A 26,846-nucleotide genomic window follows, 5' to 3' on the forward strand; every position below is an offset into this window, starting at 1 on the left:
ACAACTGGCCCCAAAAAAGGGGAGTTTGTAAGAAATGGGACCAAAACTTGAACACGGCCACTGACGAACATCAGCGCAATCGTGCCTGCAGGGCCAGCAGGAGATGTGACATAGTTTTTCTAACTGTGAGCGTACAGGAAAAGCTGTGAAGTCGTTATTGCGTGGAGGGGAATGACCAAAAATATTCAGCAACCACATCAAATGTCTGCAGCACGTGTCTTATGGGAAGCGGCTGAGGGAATGGGGAAGGGTTAGTCTGGAGAAGAGGAGGCTGAGGGGAGACCTCATCGCCCTCTACAACTCCCTGAAAGGAGGGTGCAGAGAGGGGGGATGAGTCTCTTGACCCAAGGAACAAGCGCCAGGACAAGAGGGAATGGCCTCAAGCTGCGCCAGGGCAGGGTTAGGCTGGCTCTTAGGAAGTATTTCTTTGCAGAAGGGGTTGTTGGGCGTTGGAATGGGCTGCCCAGGGCAGGGGGGGAGTCCCCATCCCTGGAGGGGTTGAAGAGTCGGGTTGACCCAGCGCTGAGGGATCTGGTGGAGTTGAGAACGGTCAGTGTGAGGTTCATGGTTGGACTGGAGGAGCTTCAAGGGCTTTTCCAACCGAGATAGTTCTGTGATTCTGTAAATAAATGAAAGGTAGAACCAGGCCGCTGAGGGCCAGTGGTAGCTCAAATCCAGCCCATTTTCCAGGTGCTGGGCTTTGGCTGTCCCACCAGCACCTTCCCCCAGGAGGAGGGGCTGCTCCCTCCCTGCTTTTCGGTGCCGCTGTGGCCTGTGCTGCCTGCTCGGCTTTGCTGGGCAGAGCTGCCGGGAGCTGAAAGCGCTGAGCAAGAGCCAAGATGGCCTCTGGGCAAGAGGCTGTTGCAAATGTAAATACTGATGCGTGGTTTGTGCGTGTGCACACACACAGGGCAAGGCTCTTGCCCAACAACAGTGATGAAAACTTTGTGTAACCAGCCCTGTGCAGGGAGACGGTGGTGGGTGTTGACACAAGCTGCCATCAGCTCTGGGAGAAGCTTCCAGCTCTTGTCAAGCTCAGCGGCTCCTCCCAGCACCATCCTGGTGAGGTCAGGCAGGGAACCAGCAGCTCACGGAGATGCTGGTCACAGGACAAACGCTCCCACTGCAGAGGAACCCGGGAGCTGTTTCTCAGCTCCTGCGAGAGGGCTTACCGCCATGGGGTGTATCTGCACGTGTCCAAGAGCTGATCAGCTCCAAACTGAGCTGGGAAGAGGACTGACAACAAAGGGCAACCAAAAAGGACTCCCTTCAGACCTAAAAGGAAGGGCTGGGGCTCAGCTGTAGGGAACTGCGAGGACTTCACTGAACTCAAGGCTGCTCCTTTCGAAGGAGAGAGGGTAAAAGTAGGTTTGACTTCAGCTGTAAAAGCAGTAATAATTCAAAATAACCGTGATCTCAGGGTTACTTCTGTGGATGAGTTAAAACCCTCAGCTGTTATGTTCTCCTTATCTTAGTTCTTTCAACTAAAAAGTCAACTAAATACATTATTTTATTGAGGAGACCCAGATTGTTTCTTTCCACTGTGTCACAGGATGCCATCACTCACTGTGACAGCTATGCAGGGTGCTTTCCTGCTTCACAAAATGGTTATTTTTTTTAAGACTGACTTGTTTTCGAGAGAGGGCTTTCTGGTTTCTCGGTATTGTAATATATCAAAATATAAAAGACAAAAATAGCAAGTTAGAATATGTTGCCCTGATGCAGCAAAGCCCATGGACACTGACGGAGCTCAGAGATAGGAGGTGCTTTGCGCTGGGTATCACTGGGTGAATGTTTTTGTAGGCAAAGCCTCAGTTATCAGAAGCTTTTTATGGCAGGGACTGAGGCCCAGGGCTCACCGGACAGTCACAACATGGCTTGACATGCAGAAGTTTTTCTGGTAGTTTGTAATGCGGTGGAAGAAGAAAAATCCATTTGTAGTGACGCAACTCTAGAAGCCAATTCTTTATTAAAAGATCTTTTGAGCATTTCAGTACAGAATTATCTGCTCTACTGTAGCTTTGAGTTGATGAAGACAAACATTTTTAAAAAAAAAAAAAAAAAGGCAAGATGGACACCTCTATAAAATTAAGTAGTAGATGAATTAAGGATGCTGATTACACCAAACATAAACATCAAACCACAGGAATTATACGCAGTCCTAAGGCAAACTACGTAACAAATGTACACAATTGCACTTCAGTCTGTAGAAAGTGATGAGAAACGCCGCTGCCCAGGCACTCCCTACCCTGGGTCAAGGGGACACCCTGCTGGGTGTCTCTGTGTTGAGCACAGCAGCTTTGGAACCAAGGAATACCTGGAGTGTTCAGCTTGTTGGGTGAGCGCCCAATGGGCCTAGCAGCGCCTGGCTGAATTTCTCTAAGAAAAATTAATGTTAAACCAGTTTCACTGGTATTTGTTGTTTTGTGCTTCTCCCTTAGCTAGAAATCCCAATGCCTTTGAAGATGGCACATGCACCTGCTGAGACAGAAAAGGGGATCTGGTAACCCTGATCCTGTGGAAGTCAACAGAAACCCTGCGGTCAGTCTAAGCTCCTCACAGTTTTCATTTTCCCCCAGTATGTAAAAAGCAGTAATAGTGCTGAATTCTCTCCACACACCCGTTCTCAACCTCAAACTCTACTCCAGGATTATTTTCCAACCCTGAGCTTTTCAAGCAAAAAGGACTGATTGCATTGAGGACCCTGTATCAAACGGACTGTTGGATCTCATCCCCTCTGCAGCCTCTTGCACCACGCTCCCCGTCCAGCGAGACCAGCTCTCCTCAATCTAAGGCTGCAAATGCCATTTTAGCAAGTTCCCTCTCCAAAGCGTGAAACGCCCCTTTCCAGGTGGTGGGGAGACTGAGCTGGAACTCCAGCTTGCAGTCTCGACACCTCTCCTAGAAAATCCTCCAGCCGCACAAGGGCCCCCCCGTACCTTCCATATCCTCACAGTACAAATGAGTATCTCGCTGGGCAGCATTTTTGGCCTTTCTGCACCCACAGCCCACCCTCCTGCAGTGCCTGTACAGTGAGAAATACCACTGCTCCCAGGGGAGCACACAGGCAAGGAAATACCCTTATCAGATCCAGCAGAGGTCAGAATCCATCCCTAAAATTCAGGAAAAAAGCACATGCTTGTTACGGTTTGCTCAGTAGGTCACCCTTAATGTTCAGTTCAGTTTATAATAAACAAAAAATACTCTTTTCATTGAAACAGCAGATGCACAGGGAACTAGAGAGCAAACTGAGATTCTGTTTCATTTCATTCGAAGTGTAAGATACCTCTAGTGATCCTTCAATAAACCTCTCTGATAGACAACTGCTGCTGTTAGGACAAATTTGCTCTTTGTCCTCAAGTTGGAAGGAGCTCTCTGCTAGGCAAGAGAATTTTGCTGGTCCCTGGGGTGTAAAGCTGTTTGCTTGCAGAGCTGCTACAGGCAGCAGGAGGCTTCTTGACTAGCTAGAAGGAAACCTAGAAGCGAGTTATTTTCCCCACAGCAGCCCTCACAGCGCTGCTCCGGGTACCGGTCGCTGTCTCGCCAACATCCCCCCTCACCAGTGGGCTGGCGGGGGGGACATCTCCAGGACAGCTGACCCAAACTGCCCAAAGGGGTATTCCATACCCTATGGCATCTGCTCAGTGATAAAAGCTAAGCAGAAGGAGTGGGGGGGTATTTGTGATTACATTTGTCTTTCAGAGCAACCACTATGCGAACTGAAGCCTTTATTAAGTTGTCTTTATTTTGAGTCATGACGTTTTTTTCCATCTTATTTTCCATAATTGCCCTAGTAGTGAAAATGAAACAGTGGACAAGGAAAACAATGGGTCCGTATCACCCATTAATAAGGGAGGAGGAGGAAGAGGAAAGGTTTCTTCAAGAAGCCGGTCCTTTGACAAAGAAATTGGAGGAAGGAGTGAGAGAATTCTGACAGGAAGCAGAAACTACCCGATCCCTGCCCTCATCGGAACTTTGAGACATGCAGAAAGATCACAGGCGGCAGCGGGTTGCTGCCCAGCCGCTCCGGCGCTGGGGTGATGGGGCTGATGGTCAGCAGTTGGAAGGTAGTGAAGCCCCACAGCTGGGATCCCTTGTTAGAAACTGGGGAATTGAGAGAGGAATTGGAAAAGAGGCAGCTATTTGGACGGCTCCTCTCAAGTGTGAGGGCAAGAGATCCATTCAGGGAAGATCTTGTGAACTCCCCAGGAAAGTGGACCTCTGCAGATGAAGGCATCCAGTACCCGAGGGAATGAGCGGTGCTGGAAGCCCTCTACATGATCTAGACAATGATGAGGTCTCAAAGACCCAGAGGATGTCCTGTGCACGCCGGCCACGTGGAGGAAGGTGATTCAAAGTGCCCCAGTGTCATATTCTAACAGCTTGGCAGCGACGCATCGCCCAGATATGGATACACCCACTGTGGAGAGGAGCATCTTCTCGGCTCCAAAACTTTGAAGAAAATCTTTGTACCTATAGGCCGGCATGTTGGCTGTCAGGGGTGTCCCAAGAAATCAGTCCCCTCCCGCCCTGGTCAGGGGGAGAGGGAGGGCCGGGCACACGCTGTGTGGCATGCTCCGGTTCTTCCCACATGACCAGGGGGAGGATGCTGAAACCAGGACAGTCTCCACCCCTTATTGTGGAGTTGAAGGCAGCCACGTGCCAACGGGTTTTTTTTCCAACGCCTTTGGCAGCAGAGAGCAGGCCACAGGTTGCTTTCACGTGGAGGGGCATCTGGAATCGACTGCTCCATGGGTGGAAACACGGCCCCACCATTCTAATCCAAACTGCACCGGAAAAGGGTGATGCCCGATACATTGATGACATCGTGTCAGGCAATGAGGCAGAAAAAGTGTTTGAGAAGGGAAAAAGAGTAGCTCAGATTCTTCTGAAAGATGGTTTCACCACCAAAAAAAAAAAAAAAAGCAACGTCAAGGGACCGGCACAGGAGTTCTTAGGAATCAAATGGCAGTATGGATGTCGTCATGTGCCTATGGATGTGGTCAACAAGATAGCAGCTATGTCTCCACCAGCTAACAAGAAGGAAACACAAGCTCTCCTAAGCCTTGTGGGATTCTAGAGAATGTATATTCCAGGTTACAGTCAACTTGTGAGCCCTCTCTGTCAAGTAACCTGAAAGAAGAACCATTTTGAGTGGGGCCTTGAGCAACAAGAAGCCTTTGAGCAGATCAAACAGGAAATAGCTCGTGTGATAGCTTTTGGGCCTGTCCGGACAGGACCAGCTGTGCAAAATGTGCTCTACACTGCAGCTGGGGAGCATGGTCTCACCTGGGGCCTCTGGCAGAAACCACCAGGAGAAACCCAAGGTTGACAATTAGGGTTTTGGAGCAGAGGGTATTGAGGATCAGAAGCCCACTACACCCCAACTGAAAAAGAGATACTAGCAGCATATGAGGGAGTTTGAGCTGCTTCAGAAGTTCTTGGCACAGAGGCATATCTCCTCCTGGCACCGTGACTGCCTGTGTTACACTGGATGTTCAAATGAAATGTCCCCTCTACACATCACACAACCAGTGCTACATGGAGTAAGTGGGTAGCGTTGATCAAGCAACGAGCTCAACCAGGGGAGCCCAAGCACCCAGGAATCCTGGAAGAGATCACGGGCTGGCCAGAAGGCAGAGATTTTGGAGCATTGCCTGAGGAGGTGGCTCCACCATAAAATGAGTTATCAGAAGATGAAAGGTGTTATGTTTACTGATGGATCCTGTTGTGTAGTAGGGAACCCATTGGAAGTGGAAAGCTGCTGTGTGGAGTCCCCCATGACAAGTTGTTGAAGCCACTGAAGAAGGTGAGTCAAGTCAGTTTGCAGAAGTGAAAGCCATCCAACTAGCCCTAAAGATTGCTGAACGAGAAAACTGGCCAGTGCTCGATCTCTACACTGACTCCTGGATGGTGGCTAATGCCCCACGGAGGTGGCTACAGCAGTGGAAGGCCACCAGCTGGCAGCACAGGGGCAAATCCATCTGGGCTGCTGCATCGTGGCAGGACATCGCTGCCCGGGCAGAAAACATGGCTTTAAAGATACGTCATGTAGATGCTCACGTGCCCAAAAGCTGCACCTCTGAACACTGAAACAATGAATAGGTAGATGAGGCTGCCCAAATTGAAGTAGCTCAGGTGGGCCTGGCCTGGGAGCATAAGGGTGAGCTTATTTGTAGCTCGATGGGCCCACAGGACATCTGGGGAGAGATGAAACATACAGATGGGCTTGTGACTGAAGGGTGGACCTGACCACAAAGGCCATCACACAGGTCACTCATGAATGTGAAATGTCTGCCACAATCACCCGAGTCACACGAGTAAAATCTCCCTGGAACAGAGGGTGGCTGGGTTTTCAATACAGCAAGGCCTGGCAAATTGACTTTATTGGATCACTGCCATGAACACGCCAAGGCAAGCGCTACACACTCATCACAGTGGAAGCATCTACTGGTTGGCTAGAAACGTGCCCCATAAACCACGCCACTGCCCGAACCACCTTAGGCCTTGAAAGGCAAATTCTGTGGCAACCACGGTACCCCAGAAACAACTGAATCAGACAGTGGGACTGATTTCCAAAATAATCTCGTAACTCCTGGGCAAAGAAACACAGTGAGTGGGTGGATCACACCCTCTATCACCCACAAGCCTCTGGAAAGATTGAAAGCTATAATGGACCGTTAAAGACTGTTGAGGGCATTGGGCAACGGGATACAAATTTAGCAGAAGCCGCTTGGCTGGTTAACACCAGAGGATCTGCGAACCATCCTGGTCCTGCCCAGACAAAAGAGAGAAGGTCCCCGTAGTGCACACCGAGAAGCGGCTGGGGAGGGTGGTGTGGATTTCTCCTCTCATGGAAAGAGGCAAACCCGTTCGTGGGATTGTCTTCGCCCAAAGACATGGGTCTACTTGGTGGGTAATGGGGAAGGATGAGGAGATCCGGTGTGTGCCTAGAGGAGATTTAACCTTTGGGAGAAAATTTATCTGTGATGTGAGTTGTATGTTGTAGGATGTAACAGGAATGACCTGCACCGACAACGAGTGAGTTTCCCAAGGAACTGGGCGAGTGCAATGATGACCCAAACCAAGCCCAACAGTTGAGCATACTGCTTCTCCAGTCCTGAGCACCCATCTTGGCAGAGAGGACCCAAGTCATAGCCTGCTTGTGAACATCTGGAGGAGTGGAGGAAGCCCGTGGAATGGGAGAGTAATATCTATCTGTTAAAGGACAGGGGATAGTAGTTAATGAGAATGTAGAAATCTGTACATTGGGCAGAAAGCTGGTTTAAGTACGTAGCCTAAGTTGTAAGTGTTGGTAAGAAGGGATTTCAGTAATGAGAATTAAATACAATGGGATGCTTAGAAGAGAGAGAGAGAGATGCATTACATTATGTGGGACCTGAGCATGATGCAAATGGTATGGAATAAGGGGTGGAGATTGGGGCTGGCTGTGATGGCTGTTGTTATTTTCTCCACAGCAGCCCTCACAGCGCTGCTCCAGGTACCGGTTACTAGAGCGCTGTGGATAACACACCCATGATCTCTCCCTCAGCACCAGTGGGCTGGGGCGGGGGAGGACACATTGCCTCCCCTCCCAAACTGGGGTATTCCACACCACACGACGTCTGCTCCACGATAAAAGCTAAGGGAAAGGAGGAGCTGGGGTGGGGGTGGGGGTGGGGTGGGGGTGTGGGGGGGGAAACATTAGTTATTATGACATTTGTCTTCCAGCGCAACCGCTACGTGTGCTGAAGCCCTACTTCCCAGGAAGTGGCAAATAAAATTTTTGTTTTCCTTTGCTTCCACATGCAGCCTTTGCTTTTGCTTTATTAAACTGCCTTTAACGTGACCCACGAGTGGTTTTCCGTCTTATTTTCTCCCCGTGCTGTCCTGCTGAGGAGGGGGGCGATGGAGCAGCTTGGCAGGCACCCGACATCCAGCCAAGGTCAACCCACCACAAAGTACAGCTTCCTCACAGCACAGTAGTCCCTAGCTCTGGTGGAAAACCCTATGCCAAGAGGTTTGCTGGCCAGATGTTACCAGGGCACTGCTAATTTGATTCCCTGGTAGCTACAACAAACCACTTCCATTTTCCTTAATGTGGCTTTGATACACCGGCTCCAGAGTCTGTGCACTGCAAATTCAGTGCCACCCACTTACGTCCCACTCCACACATAAACGTGTTGGCAAAGTTCACTCTGCCAATGCGGTATCAGTGTCAAAACAGCCCCAAAACTGAAATGCAAGGGCAGGGACTTGTTCTCATGACTCTTCAGTGAGAACTGTCAAATGATGGACAATCCATCACCCAGGAAACTGCAGGTTTTTTTCCCCCAACTTCTTGGAGAAAAACAAGGTTTGGTGCAGTTGCCACCAAATCTTAGGGAAGTTCACTGTCATCTTGGTAGGAAAAAGCAGTATTGTGATTCAGAGGCAGAGAGCAATGGTCTTGGTAATGGCGTGTTTCTACAAAAATGCTGCACTTTTCAAGCTGGCCCTCAGAGTCTTGCCATGTGCAGCATGAAGTAAGGAATCCACACAAACCAGTGCGAAGGTACCTCTGTTCTGAATGGGAGGAGAAACAGGGGCCACTTGGCAAAGCATTTCATCTTCATCAGTAGCTCATTTACTTCAGAATGAGATGCATAAAACTAGAGTGAACAGGCAGGGAATAACCCCTGCGTAAGAAATGCACCTCTGTAATCTCCTGTCAGTTATCAATTCACTTTTGCTTAGAGCAAAATGGCTCAGATCTTAGTTTTATGTATGTGCTAATTTATTTGAGAAATTTGTTGGTAGCTATACAAAGTGCCTGCTAAATACTGGTAAGTTTTCAACTTCCTAACTGTATGTTAAGTGGTTCCGCAGGTAAACCCCACTGCAGGCTAAATTCTTTCTCCCACCCATTTTCAGGCGCTGCATTTCCATGTCAGGAGACATCCCTTCACTGCAGCACACAATTCTTAATTTAGCCCTGCTTTGAGCAGGAGGCTATGCTTGATGACACCCAGAAGTCCTTTCCAATCTAAGTTTTTCTGTGATTGTATAAAGGCAGTAATAGCAACCGCCAAGACACCTTTATCTAATCATCTTTGATTTTGCAAAGCTTTGTCTTATCTGTTCTTTCATAAAATTTAAAAGCTATGGATGGATCTTTCCTCTGAGAGGATAACCACTGTTAGAAGAAATAAAAGCCCCCAACCACTTGTTTTGTATCAGGCACCCAGATAGGGATAAAACAAAAAATGCCCCAAAACCTCTAAAGAGAAGAAAAACTGTGATTTTATGTTACATCTGGGTCAGTGTTTAGAAGCTCCTTTAACTAACTGCCAGGTCATTCCTCAGAGCACCTGCTCTTCATTTGCAGTGTTTTCCATTAGCAGCCTGCGTTCAATACTGTGTCTTCAGCTTGGCAAGTATCCAGCACTGCTCCAAAAAATCCACGGCTGGCCAAACAGAAACGAGCAGCATCTGGAACAGGACAGTGTCGATGGAGCTTGTCCAAATCCCTGCAGCACCACTCAGGCCTGTCTGACACTTGATACTAAAGCAACTCCCTCTCCAGAGCTTGACTCTAAGGCTGCTGTGGGCTGTGGTTAACCCTTTGCTAGGAACTAGAAGACTTCTGTTTCAGCAGGTCACTGCTTTGGCAGGAAAAAAGCTGTCAGCTGTTCATGCTGCAGCGCAAACCAGTCCTAACCACATTCCCAGAGCAGCTCTCCGACCCTCTCTCAGGTGTGACCTCTGCTCAAGTGCTCGGGAGAGGCTGCGTTTTGCCTTTTTTGCCACAAATGCGTTATGGGAATCTTCAAACTTGCCACAGACTGAGAACCTGCTGTCACTGGTAACAACTAAAAGTGCCCCTCTGCCTCAGGTAAGCAAGGCTGAGCCCAGGACCAGGACCAGCAAACATTCTGACCTCAGGTGAAGATTGAACCCCAGCCCGGGGGAAAATCTGAGGAGAGAGAATGGATTATTGTTGTAAACCAACGATGCGCTCGTTATGGAGGCCTGGGCAGCAGAGATTTACATACACTGACTCACAAGCTCTTTGTACTTATAAACCAAATATACACATTATATACACCAGGTAATCAGATGAAAACAGTGTACTCTCTAAACACTTAATGCTGTCAGTACGACACTGTGCTCTGCTGGGTGCTGCCAGGCCTTCAACCAGAGGCAAGGAAAAACGTGGAATGAAAGGAAAGGGCTAAAAGTAATGAAGATTAGTACCTCACACTGGAAAATGAGAAATCAGGCCAGGCATCTCAGAAATACTTTTCCTTATCGCAAGGTGATTTAGTATCAGGCAACTTCTTTCACTTTTTTTGTTTTGTTTTTACAAGTGTGCTGTTTGAAACATCCACAGAATGAAAAATATTGCAGCAAGCCCGAGAAGAGCCCAGTTCCTCTCTGCCTGTATTTCATCGCGACAGGGTGACTCGCAGGCCGGAGGAGCTGCACACCTGATGTGGAGCGGAGGAAGGAGGAGGCCTGAATGAGGGGACAGACCTTCACCGTCTGCCAACACATCCCCTGCAGCCCGAGTCACAGCTGGCTCAGAGTTCTGGCCCCCCCCATGCCTCACTGGATGCAGATTCCCTCCAGAAAGGGAAGTGGAACTCCTTCCTTGAAGTATAAAACTACCTTCTGGTGTCTGAATATCTGACACCTGCTAGAAACAATACCCAAAACTTACAAAAATTCCCTTATGTTATTGTAATGCTCTCTCCTTTCTCTAGCTTGCTTCCTTTGGGCATTTCACAGCTCCCTGTACACCATGAAGAGAGATGGGAGATCATGACTAACTGAAAGAAACCTTCAGCACAGGGTGGGAAAATCCTCATATATTATGAAGAAATAAACTCCCCCATCTTACACATCTTGATTAGTAAACTCTTAAATCAGCTGGGGGTTTTTTTAAGAAAAAAAAAAAAATTCAAGTTGATGAGAGTCTCTGGATAGCAAAAATGTGCAGCTTTTTCCCTCCTCTGTGCTCCTGTCAGGCACAGGCACACCAAAGAGAAGAGAGCGCACGGGGCTGCTGCGTGGTCCTCAGAGACCGTACAGGCTTTGGACCCAGTGGAGAAATGTTCCCATCTGTCCAAGGGCATGTGGCTCCAGTCTGCTCCGTCTCCTTGGAGCGAGAGGATCGTGGATGATGGCAGTGAGAACATAAAGCCCCGCAAAGCAGCCCTGTCTCAGGAAGCTGTTCAGCTGCGCCAAATGCCACTGGGATCAGAACTTAACGCTTCTGAAACTTCTCCCTTGCTTTTCACCTGCTTCTCCCGAAGCACAGGGGAGTTTTGGGTGGCTGCACAGCAGAGAAAGACAACAAACCCGCTTTTTGTCTACCTAAAAGAACACTGTGCCTTTGTTCCCCCATGTATTAACATACAAAGAAGCCAGCGTGTGGCTCAGAGACTCAGACTTACACAGCTGCCAGGTAACTGCTGAGTAATACAAGCAGGTATGAAACAATTGTGCAACGCCTCCAGCCTCAGGTGAAAGCCCAGAGCCTCATCTACATGAACAAAGGGATGTGCAGAGCTGACGGGACTACAAACCCAAAGAAATAGCTGCCTCAACGCCGACTGGAATAAATAAACGCAGCAAAATGCGATCACCCATAAGCGACGATGGGGCATTACGCACCGAGGGAGCAGTGGCATCTTCTACAACACTGGGAACGGAGGAGATGGACAAGACACTGAGTCAACCTATGAACAGATGGATGTGTTCTCCTGTCGCACGCTGTGTCCAGATTATGGCAGGAAAAGATGGCTGTGGCAGGTCTTCACGCCCACCTCCCGCTGGAAGCAAAACTGCGGCTGAAGGAGAAGTTGATCTCACTGTTTTTGTACTTTCCCCACGCTCCAAACGGCACTATGACAACAGTGCTGTTGTCTTCAGTGCCAAACTGTATCGCCTGAGAGAAGAAACAAATTGTCAGCATCATCATCTTGCTTGGAAAAGGAAACAAGTGCCCAGCTCCACGTGGGACAGCACACCCAAGATTTTTTTTTGCCCCTTCCCAGCCCTGACACTGCATTCTGGTATGTCCCCAGCTTTCCATAGGATGTGTCACCATCCAGAACCCCAGTGAGAAACCAGCCATTCCTGTCTCTGCTGATGACATATTCAGCACAGGAATAAACTGCAGTTACACTCCCAGGCAGTTCGGCGGATCGTGAGTGAAGGAAGTTAATTGAAATGATGCCCAGCAATGATGTGGCAAGACCCAGGGTAAGGAAAGGCTAGCTGGCAGCACCAGGGAATCACACAATCACCTAGGTTGGAAAAGCCCTTGAAGCTCCTCCAGTCCAACCATGAACCTCACACTGACCGTTCTCAACTCCACCAGATCCCTCAGCGCTATGAATGTCTCAACCAGCACAGTTCAGTTCACTGGGATGTGTGGTGACATACTTGTTTTTTTTAAAACAAAACCAACCCAAAACCAGCAAGGAGCATATGATGCCAAGAGAAGCCCTGGCATTACCTGCTCAGTAACAACGTGGGCAGCCTCAGCAGGATCGTGGCACTGTTTAATGAAGTCACAGATCTCCTGACTGTTCACCATGAAGTTAATACCGTCCGTAGTAAGGACCAGGAAGCTGTCATCTGCATGATGCAACTGCAATAAAGGCACACAGTAAGCACAACGATGGGGCAAGTGCTGCAAGGCAGATTAACTGCCTTCGGTTTTTTTACTCTCTGTTGCAAAGCGCTTTTTTCTGGGGGTGCCATGTGCTCTCCTGCTTTCCGTGCAAGGACTAACTGGAACCCCCAAACCCTCAGCTAGCCAAAGGCTGCCCCTTGAATCCTCCAGCACATCCATCAGTCACACAGACTGTTCCCTGTACAGGAGGAGAACATTTTAAGGTGCTTCCAGTTCTAGGAAGCAGCCCTCTGAATACACTGAGGTAAAAGACCAGATCCATATGTTATCCAGTAAAGAAAACGCTTCCTTAAACTGAGGATTTCAAGGAAGACATGATAGCACTGTGGTCACCTCCCTAAACCCCTCAGGCCTAATGGGTAGTGTTTAATTAGCACCAAAGGAATATAAGTTCCCTGGGCCCCGGGAGGTGCACTGGGGAAAAGTAACAAACAGAACACGAGCTGAGAGGAAAGCCTTCCTGCAAAAGCGAAGGCAGCTGTGCCGAATGCCTTTTGGGTGCTTAATTTCTTTTCTGGACAACTACAGAGCTATGGTAAGATGCATGCAGTTGCCCTTTCCTCCTCCCTTCCTCCCAAGTGTGCAAACCTCTCTGTATTCTACTCTTTTTGATGACAGCCCATCCATATCCCACCTAGTTCTCAGTGATGGTTTTGTATCAGCATTAACCTCAAAATCATTCATTTGACCACAAGCCCCAGACAGACTAACCCCTCTGTGTTTCAGTAATGGATATCACATGTTATCTTTCTTCCCCCATCCTATATCGTACTGCGATAAATGGGGTTTAGAAGTTGAGCTGGTTGACTTTAGTATCGGGGCCAGATTCTTTTCTGTCCTGTTAGTGTTAATCTGAAATGGCTTAATTAGAATTGGTCTCCAATTACTTCACCACAAATAAAAAGCAACGCTTGGCCATCAGGCTTCACCTGGGTACCACCACCTGCATCAAATTCCTATGATGCCCCTTAGGCCGAATGTTGCTCTCCCCGTTAACCAGGCCTTCTTTTACCTGAACCCTTTTTGTTTCTGGCTGGGCTATGACACCACTGTTTTTAAGATCCAAATCTCCTATGCTCCGCGTCATTGCAAGTCTACCATTCACATGAGGTTGTCCCAAACTGTTCCAGGCAACGAAGCCACCGCACTTCCTAATCCTGTCCAGAGGCACAAAAGAAAAAGCAAATATGAGTTACTGCTTCACACCATTACCCCTGTCTCTATCTGCAATTTCTGTCACTAGCTACTGATGGGGAATGAGGTACAGAGGATCTCAGCTGGGAGACTGAGGGTTCTGAGGGTTGGCTTTTGCTGTTTGAAGGGCTCCACAGAAGGGATGTGGCTTGACAGGCTCAGTCCTGACCTAGGAACCATAGTGCATTGCCTCAGGCCTTGGCTTGAACTTGGCAGTCTTGGACAAGTCTAACCCGCGTGGTCAGAGCTGTGTACCAAGTCCTAGCTACGCCGATCTTACTGCCCAGACAGTTTATGCTCACACAGGGCTTTCCACATCCCCAGTCCTCTAAACAGAACCAAATGGATTCACTGGAGCTGTGCCACTTTCTGACAGCTCAGAGGTGGTCTCGGGGCATTACGTTCAACTCTCTGCTTTCTTTCAGGCCCAACCGGGCAGCAGAACACAAACACATCCTGACCGAGGCCATGCCCCGGGAAGCCACATCATCAGCCGAGAGGTACCTTTCCTTCTCCTCCTTTCTCTCCGGAGTATGGTCAATGGTGAGTTTCATGGCCTTTCCCTTTCGACACAGCAGAGCACGACTGTCTCCCACACTTGCCACAACCAGCTCAATACCATCCCGGAGCAGAGCCACTGTTGCAGTGGTCCCAGAGTTCATCAGAGTTGCTATAAACATCATATCAAAGAGAGAGGTTTTAGCACTGCCTCGAAGTGTGGGACCATTTATAACAGCAACAGTTTCAGGTGGTAAAATAAAGACAACTTGTGCTCTACATTACCAGTAACTGCTTTTAAGTTTAAACTAAATCTACATATAAAACAAAAAATACAGCAAACACGCATGCATGTAGGACTCAGGGGAGAGAGAGGAAGCGGAAAGGATAAGTATTTCTGTGCAACAACATGGCTCCATGCAAAGAGGGCAAGTGGAATAAAAGCGGTACCAGGTATGGTGGCTTCCTTTCAGCTTGTAGCTGGGAGTTTTTCTGTCCCACTAGTTCACCTTAAATTACAGGGTTATTGTCCTTATCCTCGGGCACAGTGACTGCACGGGTAGCCCACCATAAAGCTGATGGCTCTTGCCTTCTGTTAGGTGGTGAAGTGGGCAGTTGAGTAATTGTAGCTCCACATAGTTCACCAGAAGAGAAACCCTAGATCGCACCTTTACACCAGTCTGTGGCATCCTCCTGTTGCTGTCGGAGTTGTTACCAACTCCCTCTGCTTCCCCCAGCCTCGCCAAGAGACGAAGGGTTCAGCCAGCAGGCCGCTGGCTTTTTTCAGAAAGGGATGCTGCTCCCTTCAGACCCTGTCAACTTGCTGGAAGTCCCAACGCAAAGATGAAGCTGGATTCTGCCTTGCCTTGTGCCTGCAAACCAACGCTGGCAGAGGCTGGCAGTGGCTCTGTGGGCAGTCTGCCCCGGGCAGCACTGGGCTGCCTTGACAGGGGACTGCCCAGAGGGCAAAACAAAGGTCTCTGTGCTGTCCTCCTTCTCTTACAGGGTAAGGGAGTGAGCTGAGCTCACTGACTGTGTTCAGGGACCTGGCTGAATTAACTGGTGCAAGTAAATGTAAGGGCTTCTCATTTCAATTTCTACAATGCTCTGGAAAAAAAAGAAGTGCTTGAACAGGAGAAATGCGAGTCTGACTATTTCAGAAAAGGTCTGCCGTTTTATCTGTGGTGAAGAAAATGCCAGAAGAGCTGTCCAGGTTTCCTTTTTTGTTTGCTTTTTGAAAGGAGCAGTCTCATTTTACAGTTAAGTATGTTCCCTTCTTGCAAATTATACACAGGTAACCCAGTGAGAAGTGTCTGGAAAGCGGCAACTCCTGCTGACTGGAACGATTACAGTAAAGCATCTGGCCAGGAAAAGCTATTGCCCGTAACTCATTTGCATTCACAGCCAGTAAAAATCCCCTTGAAAGGCCCTCCTGCATCCTGGGATTTTCCAGTTTTTCCAGGTTTTAAAGGCAAGACAATTTGAGAGGGGCTAATTTAGGAATGAGAATCCCCAGTTATATTCCTGTTTTCAGGTGACTAACAGTTAAAGACCTTTCCACCACCACTCCTGCAGAGCTCAGCTATAATTCCATGCACTCCTACCCCTGGCCCTGCAGCCCTGAGCCCAGGAGGTGGGATGGACCTGAGACAGGATGGCGTGTTTGAGCCTGAGCAATGTCAGCCAGCCCCACCTCTGACCAGCAAACGGCGTAACACACATGACGACCACCTGCGTACGGCAGCAACAGAAATGCGAGCGCTCTGGGATCTTGGTGGCCTCTTTCCCCGACCCTGTGAGGTCTCAGCACCCCGTAAGTAAAAGAGGGTTGGGAGTAAATTGAAGTGCACAAAGCCCTGAAAGATGCATTGAGCCTTGTTGTGCAGCAAAAGAAGCAGTGAGTTGATGAATCAAAAAAACAAACAAACAAACAAACCACCTCACAAAACTCAGCTTGTGTTATTCTTTAAAACAGGTATTATTACTGCAGTGAGGACTTGGTTTAGCTATACACTTAACCAACACATCAATCGTGAAGATCAACCATGGTGACCTAGGTCAAACCTTGGACTATGGCTGCCACGCAGGCCACGATATTCAAAACTATTTAGATGCTGGTAGCTTCTGACTATTCAGGTAAGCACTGACATCCTGTTTCTGATTTGAAGCAAGGACTAGTCCAGTGCAGGCTCACTTTAAGGCACATTATGAAAGTAAGATGCTAACAAGTACCAGTGCGGTTAGAAATTTTAGTAGAACCAGTAAAATACCTGTTTTAGCCAACAGTTAAAAGATGTGAAATGGAGAACCTATGTAAAACTACCTTTTTATTTTACAGAAAATACATTCTATTTAGATGTTAAAATTAATGCAGAACTGCTGCTACTCTCCCATTTCATTCCTTGGTTTTGGAACTCTGCTGACAAACATAAGCAGTTTCTGAAAAAGTTAAGATCCGTAGTCTTTAATTCTTAAATGATGGGATGCAGTTGGACGTTCAGGTGAATCTGTATCTTTCAAGTGCAAACTCTCAAAGAAAAAGAGCTACTATTGCAAAATCAAGAGATGGTGCTAAATAACAAGTCAAGATATTGTCCAGAATTGTGCTAATGGACATAGTGACTTGAGATTTAGATACGTTTATTGGTTAAATAGCACTCCCAGAAAAATAAATGCTGCTCATGCTCTCTACCTTGGGACCAGTTCATGATCTGGGTAGGGGTGCCAGCCCATGGGTGTAGCTAGACTACAAGCATTATGGGATTTCTAGCACAGCTCAAAAACACAGGAATGATGATGGGATAACATTTCTAAGGCTTTACTACAACTGCTGTACAGTTATTTAATAATATCAAAATACGTTGCATCAGCACATACATTGGTTTTAACAATTAAAGTGTTTAAATTGTTTTCCTAACAATATCACTATAAAACTAAGATCTTTCAATAGGTTCTTAACACTCACTGGACAACTTCTACTGCAAGTCATCTCAACTAATGGGACAAAGAGGATGTGGGAACCTTCCAGTAGTCCAGGCTAGGAACCGCCGGACTCCTTCACCTGGGACAAAATTAAGCAGATTGCTCTTTCCACTGAAGCCCAGCATATAGTGTCCAGGGCCTCCAGTTCTAGAGCTGCTGACCAGGTACAGTGTCTGCCACAAATAACACGCACACAGAGGCAAAGAGGAAATTCACCCAGGGACTTTGTGCAAACAAAATATCCTGCAACACTGGAGATGAAAGAACAAGGGCTGCAGAACAGGGGAAGCCATCACTCTTTGGGTTTGCCTGCACCGTGTTTTGCAGGTCATATAGGAAGTACTTGAAGCTTACACATGCATCTTTGGCCACAGATAAATCAGCCTTGGTATTTCTGGGGAATTGCCACCGTTCCTGCCTTCTCGCTAAAACTGTGTGACAAAACCAGTTTAAATTCAGCCAAGATAAAAGCTTTTTTTTTTTTTTTTTTTTTTTTTCCCCTGTGCAGGTAAGTAACCAAACAACAAATCAACCAAAGAATTTTATTTTAGAGGACCAGCTGTCTCATATATGGCAAGAGCGGCCACTCTGAAGAACATCTTTGGTACAGAATATGGCCCAATCTTTTTCCTCAAGGTAATTTATTTGTATATATATATTTACATACAACACAAAAACAAGGAGTTCAAACTGGTGCCAAGTAAAATGGGGCCATCTTAAAGGCACTGAATAGAAGTATACGAATTGTTCTGATCCATGGGAAAATATGCAAAATAAACACCCCTTTAACACTGTAATTAGTATTTTCTAACTTGATCAGGTAATAATCAGGACCCTTGGATAAAAAGGCTGCCTTTGTAATGTTGGTGGATTTATGAAATACCGAAGTACAATTTCTGCAGCTCTCCCTTTTCCTCAGTGTTGCAGGTTAACATATTCAAAGAAATAAAAATTGTGTGTTTGAATGGTAACTTAAAAAAACAAAACCAAACCCCACTGCTTTTTAAATTTAGTTATTTTTAAATAACTTTTGCTGTTTGCTCAGCACAGTAAGATTCCAGGAATGCCTTTCAAACATAGAGACATCAGTTAATACCTGGCTGTGTTTTAATAAGATGGCTATTCCAGAAGTGAGCGCCCAGTGTGATTAGAATTGGATGCACTGAACGTGGAGGTTGATGGGAAGACTCCCCGTTGTTTTCTCTGAGTAGTGGATCGCAGTGAACAGAAGCAGTAGCAGTACCTTGTAGAACTGCACTAGGCCAGGAGAGGGTTTGTCTGACATTTCTCCAGAGAGATGCTCAAATTTCCTCAAGCACATGATTCACTTCCTTATTTCTGTCCTTGCTGAGCAAAGCTATGCAGCCTTGACATTTCAGTTTTTTATGGCTGGTCAAAAAGATCAGAAAATTCTGTCCATCTGTGTTAACAGTTGTCCCGTGGATAATGACATATCTGTTGGACGTGAGCTTCCTTTACTGTGTCCTATACCTATATTTAGCAACGATTTAGAAGTGACTGGATATATTTAAATGCATGGAAGTGAAAGAAAACACATTTTTGAAGAGATATCAAACACCACGCTTCAGAGCTCAGGCATATCTCTAAACTGTCAATGATTAGAAAGGATTTAGGTGGAGGACAGATTATCCCAGATCTGCCTACAGCAAGTTTCTTATGCTTTTGTGTGAAACAACAGATCACTGTCAGAGGGGATACTGGACCAGTCCCCAGCGGGCCAGTACAGCACTAGTGAACTGCATGTCAGACACAGTAGCAGTACCTGGAACACATACATATACCTTTTTTTTTTTTTTAATTGAAAGCTCACAGAGACTATTATGCCATCCATCTATAATCTCAAATATTCTGTAATTGTAAAGCAATCTACAAAGGGCCGTGCCCTTGAAGACATAGCAAGGCACTGCAACAAGGCACATCTCCAGTCTTGTTAAATTTGTATGTATGTGAGGTTTTAACCTCTTAAATAGTACTATAAACAATACGTCAAGCAATATCCATGCAATTTTGGCTGCAGGGATTTGTCTCAGGACTTACGTTCCTTCCAACGCCCAGGCACACACTTTCAAAGCGGGTCATGTGCTAGTAAAGACCTGGACATTCTGAACGTGCACTGGGGTTTTTTTTGCAGATACAGTGAAAGGAGTGAACTCTGGCAGGGTCACCTCCTGGAACAAGACTAAGCTATTACTTTCCACTTCGTCAGCTATGGCCAGGTTTCAAAAGGAGGTCAGTCTTGGGGAGCATCCAGTGTATCCCAGATACCTGGTGTTACACAACCAGCCACCATTTTCAAGATACTTCAGCAACAGTCTTGACTGTCACCTCTAGAATAGCCACAATTCATCAGAAATTTTGCTGGCAAACTGAATCAGCTTGGAAGTAGGCTTCTAACAAGGATACATGCCAAGCATTGAAATTTTAAGCAACTTTGAAAACAGCAGCAACAACAAAAATATCCACACCAAGCAGTCAACATAGTATTGAACTATTTTAACAACAGATATGCAAAAAGTTTAATTTGTTCAGAAATCCGCACTTGTCTTTGCACCCTGTTACTCCACTCTTTGCCTTATAGTTTGATTTTCAGCTGGGCAACCAGTCTGGGCACTTTTAGATCCCACTGGCTCCTGCAAGAGCTTGCAGGTGCTCAGCCTACCTGAGAAACACTGAGTGCTTGCCAGAGCGTGGGCCCTGTGGACGTTTGACAATGCTTTTGCCCTCTATTTTGCTTGACCTCAAGCTTTTTTAATGAAGAGGGTTTGTCCAGTACCTTGGTAACTGTTATGTAAATTTGCTGGCATTTGCATTATATTCATTAAGCAGCACCAGTCAGTTAAATGATATGAAAAAACCCCTACAAGCAGTTCCAAAATGCTCAGCTTGCTGCCCAACTTGTCTGTCAAATATTGTTGTTATCCAGTTCCGTTAGTCTCATGTACGAAATGCTATAATCAGAAAACGTTTTAAGAATAACAGAATAATATACCAAGTGCAGTTCCCAATCCCTCTCCTCGAGGAGCTGCTCTGGCACTTAACAGAGGTCACTAGAATGAGCCAAACCAAGAGCTGTCCTACTAACAGAGGGGTGGGCAGGGGGGGACAAATGTGACAGATCTTCATGTTAGTGAAGATGAAAGGTACTGACCCAGGGAAGCACATAAGCCTGTACTCAGATGCTTTCTTGAATTTGGGCTTTTAAAAAAAAGTATTTGCAAGGAGGCTCTTAGATAAAAAGCATATCTGCTCTACTGATGTGTGTCTCATGAGCTCAGTTAGAACTCATCCCACAGGTCAAAAGTGACTCTGGACTTTTTTTTTTTTAAAGGATTTCAATATAAAAAAATAAAATGGCATATAATGGGGAAATAAGCTTTATAGATTTAATCCCCCTTTTTTAAGGGCTGCATTTCAAGATTTAAGGCTTTTTTCCTGATACCCCTGATACATTAGCTGGTACCAGGTAAGAGGAAAGGTGTGCCTCACAGTGCTGCAACAGTCGGGCTTCTGGTCCTGCTTGAGTCTACCTAGATTCATCTAGCAGTTAAAGTGCAGGAAGCCACTCCGTTACTTGATGACTTGATTCATTGCTTTAAAAAGGTAGCTTGAGAGAATACAGTATCACTTCAGTTTGTTGGTTTCAAGTCTTTCTTGGAGAGGAAACTTCTACAGTTTCTGTTCTTTTGAAATTACCTCAGTCATTTTGCCAGCACCTGCACCAGCACTGGGACAGGTTTTTTGTTTGGTTTGTTGTTGTGGGGTTTTTTTTTTTTTTAATTGGGTTTGTTTTGGTTTTTTAAGACTGGCTAAACTGACTCTTAAAATTGTATCTCACACTTGAGGAAACTCCTGTGACAGAACTGGGACAAGGACCTCTATCTCCCCAGGTTACTCTCTATAAGCTCCACTTGCTGGAACTTCAGATGTGCTTAGTCTCTAGACATACATACAAAGAACTTGATTAACAGCCAGGACTAAGGAGTCTAAAAGGGCTGGTGCCAGCTTTACCACAGCCTTACCACAGCCAACCTTGTATTCCTCTTCACTGCTTTTTTCCCTTTCACACACAGCTACTTCTGTGATTCTGTTTGTGCAGAAGCAATATCAATTGTATTAATTTTGGCTTACATTCCTCCTCAGGTGCAGCAGCCAAGTTAGAAAGGGGAACATTTGATGACAGCTTTAACCCCCCCCCCCCAACAAACAAATAAAAAAAAATCCAAACCACAAAAAAAAAATTTCAAACCCACCCCCCCTCAAGGTTTCTTGCACAGTGAAGTTATGCTCCTTGCAAATCTAAACCACTCTTTGCTAATTTGACCAACACTTTCCTTGGCAGAATCACGTTAAGAGAAATTCATTGACAATTATGCTAACATTCAGATTAATAACTTCCCCAGTAAATCTGATTTGGACTTTTTACAGCTTTTTCATTTTAAGGAGGTAAAGGATAATTGTTTCATTTGCAGTAAGTGATCAGAGCAAAATCCTATGTTAAGTAAAACTGTTTTCAAGCATTTTTCTGGACATTTTACTACAAAACTACTGAGCAAGTAAGAAAAACCTTATTCTCCACACCCATACAAGTTGAATATTTTTTTACCTACCGTCAGCAGACAGATGAGCGTGCCTTTCATAGGCTTTGTTTATTTCTAGAAAAGCTTTGTTCAAAACATTTTCCAAGTTCTCCTCCTCAGCAAGAAATTCTCTGGAAACAAACAGGCAAACAAAAAAATTAAACTTCTTTCCCAGAAAGATATATCTTGATCAATCTCTTCCACAGCCTTATCTCCTCCCTGCGTACATTGAATAATGCTGGATTTCAGTGAAAAGGTAGTATGATTGTACTAATGACCTGCACTGGAAGCATAATCCTGTAATTTTGCAATTAGGTAAAATTCCTCTTCCAACTCCTAGGGATGTGACACAGAGATAGAGAAGAGTGTAAGCAAGCTGCAGGTCAGCCATCACAGTGACCCCATCTGAAAACAGCCAGTTCACACTCTCTCTGTGTTCCCAATCCTTTCCTGGAAGGTGAGTACAATCGTATTTTCCTCTCTTGTGTTTGCGGGCTTGCTCAATGGGGCAGAATATATCTGCACTGTTCTGTAGGCAGAACCCTACAGAATAAGTCGTTCACAGCACATCTGTTGTAATGGACTGTCCCCTTAGTCCAGTGTTCCTGCTGTCCCCTTGGGCGAGGGTGCCTAGATGACCTAGCAGGATTAGCAACAACATGTGACCCACCACTCCCCTGCAATTCGCTTGACACGCATTCACTCAACGCCCACTTACTTAATATATTTTTCCATGTACTTGTGACAGAAGTCTGCTGCTGCTGCCCCGCCATGCCCATCGTACACTGCGAAGTACAGGACGTCCTCCGTCAGCTGAGCATAATCAAACCGGTCTTCGTTCTCCTTACGCTTCCCGATATGGCTGGTGCAGCCCACGTTGGCCAGGCTGACTTTGGGAATCGGCTTCCCATACTTTATGCTGGGTGGAAGGAGAATAGGTTCGTCAATGCGGTTGTCCCAGATGCCGAAGGTGTCCCATGTGGTAGGTCGCCCGCTGCCGTCTGGATCGAAGCGGGAAGCGCGGCGCTCGGAGGTGGAGCTGTAGCAGGCGGCTGTCGGACGCTTCTCCTCTTGCAAGAGGCGGGACGTCAGCAGAGCTCTCCTTCTGACTTGATACCCTCCGTTTCGTACCAAATTAATTAAAGTAGCTGTTGACATAACTTGTCTTCACAGAGATTTGTGGGAATAAAAGATCAGGGATAAAAGATGCGCGGCTGCTGGAATGTCTTCGGGAACAAAGAGAAAACTGATCAGGAAACAAGAAGCACAGGAAAGAGAATTTTCAGTTACATCATTCAGGAAACAATGTCACTCTTGGAGCCCGTTAATCACGCATAGCACAGCACTGCCTAAAAAAAACTACAGAGCAAGCTGCATGACTCACAGAGAAACAATCCTACCCAGACCGGCCCGCATCTAACGGGGAGACAGATCAAGGTAAAGCATTTCTGCTGGCCGCCCACATTATATCCTGAATTTTCACAGGTTGAAGAGCTTGTGACGGAGCAAATGAGAGTGATAATGACTTTGCTCCGTGTCAGCAAAAATATGAGGTGAGGTCATGAAAATGAGCTTAGAGTGCACGCTCTTCAAACATCCACAGTGTGGCTCCCAGGGTGCAAAGGCAGGAGAAACATATTTGCTTAGATTTTAGAGTTTTGTCATCTGCATGTGACATTCAGTTCTGTCACACTTACTGAGGACTTGAAAAATACTTTTCAACACAGTGAAGTAAACTGTGATTTTCTTAGGCTGCCTAAAAACGACCACTAAGAGTGTACCCATGGACATACACAATTGCCCACACAAACTTCCCCCCAGAAAACCCTGTGCATCTCTTTGCTGTTTTGTCTGGCCTGAAGTTCTCTGCCACCTAACCCCAAAATGGGCTTCCTGGGCTAATGCAGGCAAGCACGATCTTCTACTGGCTTCTCAGATGTCTTTTCCAACCCAGATAAATTAAACACACCACTTGGCTCAGCACAGATAAAAAATTCGCTAACGATGATTCATCTAGCGTACTGAAAAATGTAGAAAGATTGGCTTATGCAACCTTTTGTAGAGTAACACCCAACCTGATCAAAGTCCAACAGGCTGGGATGCAGTCTGTAGTAAGTCCATGTTGTTGCACAGTAGTAATTTAAACTGGATGGCTGTAACTAACCACACTAAATTTTAAGTGAGAGATTTCTAACTTAATTGCTCGAAGTTTGCTGAGAGAAAAATTATGAGTGAAAGGTATTATATGCCATAACAAAGGAGTTAAAAATACGCAGGCTCACGGTGAATGCCAAAAAGTAAAAAAGATGGCAGGGTGGTCTGACACAATAGAGCGGCAAAGAGCAACACACGTACCCCAGAGACGCTGTAATTCTGGGCTGGAGTGCCTTGCCACTGTACTTTCCCCATGTCAATCACAATTGCATCTGTAGATCTGAAATATCTGTTAAAACTATTTTTTTTTTTAATTACTAGAGAAAATCCAGGTGCTTGCAAAAACACGCAGGCAAAGGTAATTTAATAAGCGGTTGCTTTAGTAGACAACGGCCGTGACATGCACTTTCTGGAGGCCTCCATCCAACTTGTCACTCACAGCTCAAAGCATGTTGCTCTATATGCTCTTGGTTTACCTCTCATGCAGTTCTTAGATGAAAGGTTTCTTTACTCAGCGCTTAGGGAGTAACTGTCAACTTGATAAAAGGCCGAACGCGCCGGGAATCACTGTTGTTGCACCAGACAAATGTGGACTAGGCCCCAGGTGAATGGGACCAACCACTTGGAATTTTAAGGTTTTCCATTTTATTGTGGGGTGACAGCAACATCACATCCTTCTTTCAGTATACCTACAGGTATTTAAAAACGGATTTCCTTCCTCGAGTTGCTTTTTCTTTTCTGTTACCCTTGACTCATAACAACAGTATGTTAACTTCCTCCTGTGAAACACAGCACGACCAAATTGAAAGCCAGCCAATTAAAAAAACCCACACTCGGTTTCACTTCTGTCAGCTTGAAAGGAGAACGTGAAATGTTAGCTATACTTAGATTCCCAGGATCCACAGCATGAATCAAAGGATTAATCCAAAATCCCCAGCTAATTAATTTGTTTGTTCCCTATCAAATTCAACTCTCAAAAGGCCTTTTTTTTTTTCTCCAGGCAAGTACTGATGACGGTTTTGCTTTTCAAGTGTCTCTGCAAGTCAGGAGTAGGAACCTGATCTTTAGTTTCTGTGAAGTCAATAGTTACGCTTTCAGTTGGACATGTAACAAACAGCCTGGGCTCTCCTAACTGGTATGTTTGCAAACGCTGGGCAAAACAAGACTGAGGTATTGAAAAGGGGGGCACTGGCATTAAAGCCAAAGTCCAAGACAGGCAGTTATTGATGGAAATCTGTTCTGAGGTGCTCATTCTGATCCTGTTAATCTGTACACATCTAATTTAAAGAAACAGTTTCTGCAGACAGACCCAGAAATACAATGCTTAAAGTGAATGAAGTGAGTGATTAAATGGCAGTTGAATGCGCGTGGTGCCCCTTTTACAGGCTGGCTGCTTCTTGGCAGATGGAAATTTTCCAGATTGCAAGAAGGGGGAAAAAAAAAAGAAACCCGGAAGAAAGAGAAGGCAGAAGGCATGCCTGCTGCCCCGGGGGATTAAACGTATTTAAAAAGGAATTTGAAACTCTGAACGCCTGTAAACGCACTTGCCTGGCAGACCCCACAGCTGTGGGCAGTACTGTATGCTTCTGTAGGTTAAGCCTGTCTCAAATCAGAGGGTTTTTTTTAAATCTGTGACAATATAATCTCACCCCCTGCCTGGATAATAAACCGCACAGGCAGCAGCAATTTAACGAGGTTTGCGCTGCGATTTGCTAATTACGAATTAGCGCACGGCCCCTGACAGCCCGGGCGGGTTTATTCGTGTAGCCCCAAGCCCCGCAGTTACGGTGGGCAGCCTGAGGAAAGCCTGATGGAACCAGCCCGCGTCCCCGTCCCCGCTCCAGCCTCTCCCCCCGGCTCGGGGCAGGGGCCAGCAGCGCCGTGAGGGCAGCACCGAGCCTCACATACGCACCCCCCACACACACACACACACCCCGGCTCCGTGCAGGACCGGGCTGCGGCCTAACGGCGCGGGCCGGGCCCCAGCCGCGGCTGCCTCAGAGGGCCGGGCGGGCAGAGCCGAGCCCCGCGCAGCGGCCGCAGGCGGAGGAGAAGGGACCGCAGAGACCTGAGGAAGGCGAGTGACCGCCCCACCCCTGCGGCCGCTCGCCCAGAGGCGCCGATGGTCGCCACCGGTTTCCCGGCCCTCCCCCGCCCGAGGCTCGGGAGAGCACCTGCCGCCGCCGCGGAAGCGGTGCCGATAAGCGGGAGCGGAGCACGGCTCCCTCCTCCCCCGGGGCAGGCCCGGCCCCAGGCATTGCCCGGAGCCCCGCGCCGCCCAGCCTCGCCGAAACGGGCGAGCGGAGGGAGAAGCTTCCGAGCCCCGTACTCGCTCGCCGCGGCGGCGCCGGTTCCCCCTCCCTTATCCCCACCCCAGGCCGCCGGGCGGGCTGCGGCCGTGCAGGGGCTGCCCCGGGGGCGCGGCGGCCCTTACCTCCTCCCGCGCCCGGACCGCCTCCCGCCCGCCCGCCAGCTGCGCCCCAGCGCTGCGAGAGCGGCGCCTCCCCGGCCGAGCTGCCGAGCGCGGGCCCCGCGGCCGCCCCGCTGGCTTTTCCCCCGGCCCCGCCTCGCCGGCCGGGCGGACCAATCGAATGGCGGCGGGGGCCGTCCCGCCGCAGCCCTGCCCCCCGTGTTCACCAATAGCGGCCGCCGCCGCGGCCGAGCCTCCCGCCCCGCCCCGCCGCGCGCCCGGCCCGCGGCCGTGAGGGGCCGCCCAGAGGCGGTGGCAGCGCGGG

At 47.4% G+C, this 26,846-nt stretch overlaps 1 protein-coding gene across 1 annotated transcript; it reads right to left on the reverse strand.

Moving 5' to 3' along the window:
- Nucleotides 1-1,934: 1,934 nt before the first annotated feature.
- Nucleotides 1,935-26,618, reverse strand: PPM1K (protein phosphatase, Mg2+/Mn2+ dependent 1K). The gene is made up of 7 exons (XM_074823823.1): nt 26,546-26,618; nt 22,676-23,203; nt 21,988-22,088; nt 14,384-14,549; nt 13,698-13,842; nt 12,506-12,640; nt 1,935-11,932 (listed from the first exon to the last, which is right to left on the reverse strand). Exons 2-7 carry the CDS (start codon nt 23,113-23,115, stop codon nt 11,801-11,803), a joined length of 1,119 nt encoding a protein of 372 aa, XP_074679924.1. The 5' UTR covers nt 23,116-23,203; nt 26,546-26,618; the 3' UTR covers nt 1,935-11,800.
- Nucleotides 26,619-26,846: the final 228 nt, after the last annotated feature.

The sequence above is a fragment of the Strix aluco genome, chromosome 4 (assembly GCF_031877795.1).
Source record: "Strix aluco isolate bStrAlu1 chromosome 4, bStrAlu1.hap1, whole genome shotgun sequence".
NCBI classification, from domain to species: domain Eukaryota; kingdom Metazoa; phylum Chordata; class Aves; order Strigiformes; family Strigidae; genus Strix; species Strix aluco.

Excerpts from the sequence above, each read along its gene's own strand:
- PPM1K (XM_074823823.1), bottom strand. The coding sequence starts at position 23,115 with ATGTCAACAGCTACTTTAATTAATTTGGTACGAAACGGAGGGTATCAA. Across the intron at positions 14,550-21,987 it reads CGCTCATCTGTCTGCTGACG|CAACTCTGATGAACTCTGGG; the intron begins GTAGGTAAAAAA and ends TGATGTTTATAG. Across the intron at positions 12,641-13,697 it reads CAGAAACAAAAAGGGTTCAG|TTGCATCATGCAGATGACAG; the intron begins GTAAAAGAAGGC and ends CCTTTATTGCAG.